The sequence below is a fragment of the Cyprinodon variegatus genome, unplaced genomic scaffold, assembly GCF_000732505.1.
Source record: "Cyprinodon variegatus isolate N-32 unplaced genomic scaffold, C_variegatus-1.0 Scaffold376, whole genome shotgun sequence".
Classification (NCBI taxonomy): domain Eukaryota; kingdom Metazoa; phylum Chordata; class Actinopteri; order Cyprinodontiformes; family Cyprinodontidae; genus Cyprinodon; species Cyprinodon variegatus.
The window spans coordinates 57,666-67,464 of NW_015150829.1; the positions used below are offsets into that span (position 1 = coordinate 57,666).

Genomic DNA, 9,799 nt, shown 5'->3' on the forward strand with positions numbered 1-9,799 from the left:
AGATCAAGGACCATCAATACTCTGAACAATCAAAGGATAATATCAAATTCACACAAACAGGAGAAAGAAAAAAAATTATTGATATATATATATATATATATATATATATATATATATATATATATATATATATATATATATATATATATATATTTATTTTCCACTTGAGCCCCACTTGAGCCCCACTGTGGTGCTGTGTAGGAGCGCCCCTGCTGATCAGGTGTTGTTTCTTTGTTCTGCTATCATTTCTCCCAGAGCACCTGTCCCTGTAAAGGTGAACACAGCGGTGGATTGTGGTCTTTAGAACATGACGCTGATTCATCGAGCTTTAGTTTGACCCATTTCTTCAGAAGCTATGAATAATTCCATCTCATAAAACCCTTTAAAGCCTCAATCTGCGCGTCCTCCGCGCTGCCATTGCGCCATAACCGCATTTCAGAGAAGACAGGAGAGGAATTTCCTCCATGGAGGCATTTCCTGTCGCCGCACCTTCAAGATAAACCGCTTTTTGATTTTTAAAGAAACCGCAAACGGGACTGGAGGATCCTGGAGCGTCCTGGAGGATCCTGGAGCATCCTGGAGGACGGGGCGCTTTGACCCGCACCGTGCGTCAGAGGGTCGGATGTGTCTCCATCCTCTCGGTAGGTCAGCGACGCCTTCCATCAGAGAGGCGCCAGACTGCCTTTAGAAATATGACCTTTTTAAAAATAAAAATCGAATTTAGGTTCAAACTGCCTCCGAAACACAGCCTTATTAAAATGACCTAAATAATTGAGGTTAGTTTTTCTATTCGGCATCCATAAAAAACATCATTTTCTCTCCATTCAGCAGAACAAGGGAATAATGTTCACCTCCTCCGATGGTGAATGGAATGCTGGGAGTTATTTCCACAAATATTAACACTTTTTATGGGTTTTTATTTTATTAACGTCAAATAGATAATAAATGTGATCACGTTTATAAAATAAAATACACAAATATACAAAAAAAGCTGTAATATGTGGATGCCTTGTGTATATCTCATGCACCTTTTTCTTTATTGAACACATTCTTCCTTGACTATTTGAGCTTGTGTATTGAGTAAATATTTCCACTGTGAGATCAATAAAGACACTCGATCAATTAAATTTGATCGATGCAGAGATTAAGATGAAATAAAGATTTTTTTTTTATATCAACAGAGGAATGATGATGCTGTATGAATCAGATGTTGATCTAATTTCTGCATGTTTCCACTGATCTCTATTCATTCACTGGATTGCTGCTGATTGCCTGTTGGTAGTACAGGGTTAAAGTGAAGCCACCGGCCGCCATATTGGTACTCCCCAGTTAGACCGATCTCAATGTAAACAATACAATGATGATGTTCTCATTTTTAGGGGAACTTAAGACTTTTAAAATAAAGATAAATTCATCACTTTGACACACACTGGCTGTTTTATAGATTACTTACTTATTATTACTTATTACTTTGATTATTTATCAGTAGACTACTTTAACTTCACATTCCATACTCATTATGAAGTCAAATAAATCTCAAAATCATGTAATATAACATATTATAAAATCCATCACAATTAAATTAATGTGTTAATGGAGCATAATAATAATACAGATGTACCAAAAGTGCCAAATTGATGATGTACATGTAATATACATGTATTAATTACATCTTACTTATAATTTCAAGATTTTACATCAAGACTGAATTTCAAGCACATGTCTGTTAATTATATAGTATAAATAGTTTCTATTTGGTAATTATGCATGAAAGATGCCAGATACTTTAATGCTGTGTCGTTAAATTAGCCTTAAAATCTTTGAGGTTTTTTTTTTAAAATCAAGATAACGTGCAATCTATTTAAGCACGTGACTTTTTCAGATGAGAAATACAACAAACACTGTAAAAATGTAATAAAGAATTAGTACATTGGCATTTCATAGTGAATTATTTTCTATTTACTTTCTATTTTCTAATGTTAGACACAATGTTGATGGCTTATTTAGTCAATGATTGTTCTCCTGATTGTGAAATCACTTGTGAAACTTCCTCCCACAGCCAGCAAACTGCTTGTTTCTGCAGCCAAATGCCACACAGGGAGGCATTTTTATGGTCTGTCTCTGTGGGAGTGGGGAGTACCAATATGGCGGCCGGTGGCTGCACTGTTTCCGGGCTTGATCAGTCCAGTGAATAAATAGAGATCAGTGGGCAGGTCCAGCATATCACTGCTATCAAATTAGCCTCTTCTCAGATCTGCTGAGGAGAACATCTTCCTCCTCCTCCTCCTCCTCCTCATCTTCCTCCTGATGATGATGATTATTCTCCATAAATACTCACATTAATGCACCCATAGTTTAAAACCAAATAACCTTTCCAACAAAAAGACATCAGATAATTAGATGTTTGATGCTCAGTATTATTTTTTTTTATTTTATTTTATTTATTTATTTTTTTTAAATAGCTAATATTTTCCGGCATGTAAATATATATTTCTATAATGTTTGTTTTTCTCCCAGGGTGTCAGCTGACCTTTCCTGAAGCCAATTTTAAACTCTGTTCTCACCTCCAAACTGGTACAAGTTTGGAAATCTGATATGAGGCAGCGCTCTAACCAAGTTAGCGGGAGTTACATGGACTCTAGCCGGAAATGCTAAAGTTCGCGCCTTCAAAATAAAACAATAGGCCAACGTGCAGAAAAGCAATGCGATTAAAATTGGGTAAAAATATGATATAAAGTCGCAACTTTTTAAAATAATTGTAAATCTACCATCAACAGTCTTCCAACCAAATGATGTTAAATTCTCAAAAAATATTATTGGAATTGTTTTGATGTTTAGATTTCTCCTTTTTTAAATTAAAAGTAGTGATTTAGGATTATTTTAGTCACAAGTTAAACAAAAACTTTTCAATTTTTATTCACTTAAAGGGCAATATGGTAAAAATAAAAATTTTTTATTGTTCTTGATCCAGATATTTATGTAGGAATTTAATTTTAAACAGTTTTTTTAACCCTTTCTGCTGCTACTTTCAGGAACTGTCAGTTATGAAGTTAATTCAACTTTTTATGATTATAGCATAAATTAAATGCATCCAATGTATGCAGATTAGTAAATCTGTAAAAAGAAAATTTATTTTCCCATCAGTGGACATAAATGATATGGTGGAGGAAGTCCTGAGCAGTGTGTTATCCTTTCTGCCTTTGGGATCAATGTTTTAGCTCTGATGGTTTCAGGATTCTGATCACTGAACTGAACTGGTTTCCTGTTTCTGGTTCAGCGACCAGTGTGTGTTCATGTCAGCTAATGCCATCCTCAAAGTCTGTAAGGAAAAACGAAAACAGATTTATTCCTGTATAGATTGAGTGAAATATAAATAAATAGATGAATGGCGTCTTACATTTACATGTACAGTAGAAGCCATTCATAATGGCCGTTTCCAGTCAAACACCAGCCGAATAGCCGCTCACTTCCCTGCAGCTCCCAGCAAAATCCCCTCCAACTTCCAGCCACTGGCCTTCTCCTGGGTCTGCATATTTTTTCTCTGACTTCAACCTTCCACTGAATTACAGGGTCTGACCAGGAGATTACTCTTCTCTTTAGGTCTTTAAATCATGACAGAAAGAATATTTTACTACAAAAAGGAATTGCAGGGGACCATCAAGGACGATCAAAGAAAGTGGGGATATTATAAATGGCTACTACTGTAACTGTTTAGACTAGGGGTCTTCAATGCTTTCCAGACTAAGGACCCCCAAACTGATGGCCAGATGCAGTGGGGACCCCCTGATTATATATATTGTATGAAATAGTGTTCTATCAAACTGGTCCTATAGTCACTCTATTACATATGGATCCATGTAACTAAAGTAATTTCTCCCTGGGATTATTAAAGTGTTTATGATTCCTGGTTGATGGGACAGGTGTTGTGAATGAAACGGTGCCCAGCTTGAAAGATCTCCTGTGTGTCTCTGAATGTGAGCATTGATGACTGAAAGACATCTTCTGCCTCCAGTTATCTGTTTACTACAGTGTGTTTAATTCATGTTAATTTAAAGACATTTCAATTAGTGGAAAAAATTGCAGGGGGGAATATAAAAAAAGCTTTTTGCGACCCCCATGCAGTACCTCCATGCTTAGAGACTTTGTAGCTGAAAGAAGGAGCTGGAACCAAAACTTTCTGAGCCTTAACCCCAAAACCCAATATGGCTGCCATACATTAAAAGTTGTGAAAAATAAAATCATGTTTATTGGTAGCTCTGAAGGCTTCCTGTAATTTTGCCACACATTTCACTGAATATAATGTTTATGGAGATGGCCCTGATTAACTAATTTTAAATAAATTCAGTTTGGTAAACCTCACTGCTTTCTGCTTTTTTAAATTGGAACAAGGCTATTTAAGGGATTAAGTAATACCTGAATGGGACTTCTAAGGCAAAAACATCCATTTTCCATCACGCTTTAGCCCAGCTGGGCTCTCCAGCTGTCTACAGGCGAGAGGCGGGGTCCACCCTGGACACGTGTCCAGTCCAGCGCAGGGCAACGCAGAGACAAACAGGACAAACAACCATTCACGCACACATTAACACCTAAGGAGGATTTAGAGAAGCCAATTAACCCAACAGTCATGTTTTTGGACTGTGGGAGGAAGCAGGAGTACCCGGAGAGAACCAACGCATGCTCAGAGAGAACATGCAAACTCCATGCAGGAAGACAAAAGAAAAACATCTGATGGCTAATTTCTCTCAAAATAAGACAAATTGGATTTTTAGCTCAGAGCTGGTGAAAAATGTATATTTCCCCGCAGACGCTGAGCCAGTTTATGGTGCTAAATTAAACATGAATGAATATTTAGTGTTTACACACCATTGGTGTCATGGGACAGGGGGTCTCCAGATGTGTTTGCTGGGGAGGGGATTGGAAGCTGGTTTGGTGGGTGAGTCAGATGAGAGAGAGGTTAGATGGGTGCCAAGGTGGCTGATAGGTGGTGGGGGACTGGGGTCACCCAGAAGGCGACAGAGTCTAGGAAAATAGCGTCGGCTGCAGTCCTGTATTATAGTACAAACTGCACCTGTTAATAAACTGTCCCTTTTGAAATAATAAAAAAAATATATATAGTTAATAATTCCATGTTGAGATCACGTATCATAAAATATAGCTGGTTAGTTAGCAAGGCTACGGTTACCTTAGCTTTCAAACAGGAGTGGCAGCCCACTGCTCCCAAAGGGGATGGGTTAAATGCAGAGGTGAATTTCTCCAATGTGAGATTAATAAAGTTTAATTATTATTATTATTTTTATTACAAACATGTTGGGGCTAATGCTACTAGGGCCTGAAGTGGCGCTGCAGATGGCATCTGCTGGAGGTTTCTTCCTGTTCAAAGGGAGTTTTTCCTCTCCACTGTCGCTACAAGCATGCTTACTGTGAGGGATTGTATTTGAGTCAATGAGTCGATGCAATCAACTGGTTTTCCTTAGATAGAAAACTTTGAGTCAATTTGACTGGATGATTTTATTTTGTTTTTATATTTGTATTTTTCGTTGTAAAATTCTTACTCTTGTGTTTTTAGGTAGACAAGTTTAAGATCTGTCCAGGGACAACAGATGAAAAATAGCATTTTGGCTAATTCTGGTGCATTTGCAGGAATGCTTATTAATGTCGCATAAAAAAATAAATAAATCTAAATCTGATCTGATCTGGGTGAACTCTAAAGTGCCTTGAGATGACATGTGTTGTGTTAAACGGGAGCTATAAAAATAAACAGAATTAAATTAAATTTAAAAAATCAAATAACTTCCATGTTGATATCAAATATCATAACGGGGTAGTTAGCAAGGCTATGCTAACTTTAGCTTCCAAACGTGTTTGGGACATAAAGTGGTTAATTGTTTATATATTTCTGTTTATGCACAGAAATATATTTATCTTATTGTTCTTTTCATGAACCGGTTTAATATGTTTTATTTATTCATCCAAACACATTTCTCCCAAATTAAATGTTTGACTCTTTTATTGTGAAAAACCTAAGCGGCAGTCGTGTTCCTTATGAGCTCTAACTTGACGTCATCAGCAGAGATGGTTAAGTTGGAGCAGCTGATGTCGCTCTAAAAATAATCCCTCTGTCCTTTCCAACTCTCCCCTATTTAGTTTCTTTTCCTTTTCTTCTGTGTTTTCCAGTAATGGTGGAATGAGACGGTTTCAGTGAGGAGACTTTGTCTGTTTGCAGGTAAGACACCTTTATTAATCTGATCTCTGTCTCAGGGCTTTCTGGAGGGTTTTTAAAATTAAATTGTGGAACTTTTTATGTTTTAAAATTTGTCTGTAAATGAAAGTAAATGTTTTCCTGAAATAATTCAAAATTTTCTATCTCTATACTTTTGTTTTTTACTTATCTAATTAAATTGTTATTTAGCTAAACTCTATATGTAAAAAAAAATACACAAAATAAAAGGCTAAAATTCCAATATAATTCCAGTTTTATAAAAAAAAATGGTTTCATTTAAATAAAAGAAATTGTTTAAAACAAATTAAATAAATGAGGCCACACCTTTTTAATTACTTTATAATGACCTTTTTACTGGTTAGATTCGTTTTAGTTGATCTTTTTTCACATAAAGATGCTTCTTCAGGCCTCAGTAATGATGAAAATCCATCCATCAACAGGAAACATGTTTAGATGGACTCCACCTTTAAATCAAAGCAGTAAAACAGAGAATATATGGTGCTAGAAGTCCAACATTTCCTAACAGCTCCTGTGTGTCATGGTTTTAAACCATAGAAGAAGAAAGCTGAGCCTGGAGGCCAAAGTGTGCCGGGGTTGTCGGTCTGATTCCTGTTCTTCTCCCAGTTTGAGTCCAGGAGTGAGAGGAGCCGATGGCTGGAGGCCAGCCTTTGTCGTTTTGTGGTTACAACAAGGTTCCCGACGCCTACAGCGTGGAAAAGGGGGTGCTGAACAATGGCTGCTTCGTGGACGCTCTCAACCTGGTTCCTCACGTCTTCCTGCTCTTCATCACCTTCCCCATCCTCTTCATCGGTAGGTGGTAAAGCTGTCTACTCCTGTTTCCGTCGTCTCGGTGAAAAATGGCGGCCTTAGGAACTCGGATCCAGATGAATTCTGGAGCTGTCCAGCAGAGATGCTTCAGCGCTCAGTTCCAACTCTTAACTTCCTGTTTTCAAGCTTCCAGCAGCTTTCAGGTGGAGCTCAGCTGAAGGTCCAGGACGATCTGAGACCCAGAGCTGATATGGAACCAGCTGCTGCTTCTTATAAATACAGGAAGTAGTTTTTAAATGATTACATTTGTTTCAGTCCTTCATGGTAACTGATTTGCCTCAGATTGATGCATTACACGGTTCTGTTTGCTACCAGAACCGGCCTGACCCGCTTCCTGTTGCATAGATCACTTAGATAGGACCTGACTGGTAACATGAAGTAGGCTGAGCGATCCCAGAAAGAAACACATGATCTAAAGAATTAAAAAAACAGATGAGGAACATCTATCACACTGGAAAAACGATCTAGAAATAAGAAAAAATATCTTAAGTGTATTTACCCTTAATTTGTGTAGATAAATGACATAGTTTGCCAACTAAATGAGTATTTTTACTCTTAAAATAATAACATGCACTTGAAATAAGACAAAGCAACTGTGTTTTCTTATTTTAGATGTAAATAGTCTTGTTCCATTGGCAAAATGTCTCTTTTACCTCCTCAATCCAAGAACAAATGCACTTATTTTAAGAAAAAATGACTTATCTAGATGTAGATTTGTGTAACCCAGTGCAGCCTGGGTTACACACTGGACAAAATTTAAATCTAAGAAAGTTTATTTTTCTTAAAAAAAAGAGCATTTCTTCTTGAATTAAGTAGTTACGTGATACACGTTGCCAATGGATTAAGGCATTTTACATATAAAATAAGAAAAAACAATTGCGTTGTCTTATTCCAAGTGGATCTTATCTAATTATCTACTTTTAAAAGTAAAAATACTCTTATTTAATCTTATTTACCTGCTTAAATTAAGACTAAATACACTTATTTAGAACCAACAGAACCGTTCTTACATTGGAAAAACAATCTAGAAATAAGTAAAAATGTCTTAAATTAAATGTATTTACCCTTAATTTGAGTAGGTAAACAAGATAGTTTGCCAATGGAATGAGTATTCTTACTCTTAAAATAAGATAATTAGATAAAATGCACTTGAAATAAATCTTATTTTAAGTGTAAATTCTCTTGTTCCATTGGCAAAATGGCTACTTTACCTCCTCAATCCAAGAACAAATGCACTTATTTTAAGAATAAATTACTTATCACGACTTTTTTCCAGTGTTCCATAGAACCTCAGAGAGAAACCACGATGAGGTAGAAAGGCCGAGAACCTCCGGGTGCTGCTATGAACCAAACACTGGGAAGCTGCCTGTTCTTCCAGAACCACAGAAGGTTTTACTTCGGGTTTTTAAATGTGTCTGCAGCCGTCGTCCATCAAGGTATCTCATAAAGACCTGGTGATGTTCTAAGCCCAGTTCAACCTGTAGGAACCTTTAGAAAAACACCAGAACTCCCTAAAATCTGACTCCATTCAGGTTAATTTACTAAAGCAGCATCAAACCTGATGTTGTTAATGAGTTTAATAAGTTAAAGTGATAAAATTTAAGCCTCAAAGAGGGAAAAAAACTTCATCCAGTAGTAGGCGATGCAAAAACTATAAATTTAAGGCAAATTTTCTTTAAATAAGCCAATTTTTCCTTGAATAAGTGAGAAACTTTGCCAATGGAATAAGACAATTTAAATTTAAAATAAGAAAAAAACACTATGTACACTGGTGTCTTATTTCAAGTGCATAATATCTAATTATCTTATTTTAAGAGTAAAAAAACTCATTCCAGTGGAGATTTTCTTATTTAGCTGCTCAAATTAAGGGTAAATTCACTTAATTTAAGATGTTTTTAATAATTTCCAGATTAATAACATAGATATTCCTGCTGAAGTCTTGAAATGCGCATCAGTCCGTATGCTGAGCAGAGTTTACGTTTCCTCAAACCGTGACGGATCAACAGATTCATTCCTGATAAGTCAGATATGAAAATCCATCAGATGGACAAGCTGCAGACAATCACACATGCTCTGAAATAGCTGCTAAAGGCGCGTGTAACTGTAGAAGGACGCAGGCTTGGCTCTGCTGAGCGGGCAGAGAGCGCGCCGAGAACCTGCTGCTATGATGGATGGCTCACTGGCTGCTTTAGTCTCACAGTCACACAGCAGCTCTGGGAGGAACCGTGCGTCAGCGGCGCCGGTTCAGCTTCTCAATGCGCTTCACACTGCAAAAACAATCTAGAAATAAGTTAAAATGTCTTAAATTAAGTGTATTTACCCTTAATTTGAGTAGGTAAAGGAGATAGTTTGCCAATAGAATTGGTATTTTTACTCTTAAAATAAGATAATTAGAAAATTATGCACTTGATATAAGACAATGTAATTGTGTTTCCTTATTTTAAGTGTTCCTTTGGCAAGATGTCTCTTTTACCTCCTCAATCCAAGAACAAATGCACTTATTTTAAGAAAAAAGATTTAGATTTTGTCCTGTGCACTCCTTGCAGTCGAGGAGCTAATCGACGGATCCTTATTTTAGAGTCACCCTATAGCTGCCATAGGGGAATACTGTCATCTGAAGCCAGGAAGTATTCTGAGCTCTGACAGGACGTCGGCTATGGGGGGAAATTTGGTCCAAGATTGTTGTTTATAAATGGAAATTTGGAAACATGCATTCCAAAACTTAAACTGTGAATTTTTATTTTATTTTAA

The 9,799-nt window shown here is 36.7% G+C and overlaps 1 protein-coding gene across 1 annotated transcript in view; it reads left to right on the top strand.

Moving 5' to 3' along the window:
* Positions 1-6,075: 6,075 nt before the first annotated feature.
* Positions 6,076-9,799, top strand: part of LOC107092339 (ATP-binding cassette sub-family C member 9-like) — a 21,095-nt gene continuing 17,371 nt past the window's right edge. The window contains exons 1-2 of the mRNA XM_015386746.1: positions 6,076-6,223; positions 6,845-7,030. Of these exons, the coding sequence (XP_015242232.1) occupies positions 6,871-7,030 (160 nt within the window). The 5' untranslated portion in view covers positions 6,076-6,223; positions 6,845-6,870. The remainder of the gene's footprint in view (positions 6,224-6,844; positions 7,031-9,799) is intronic.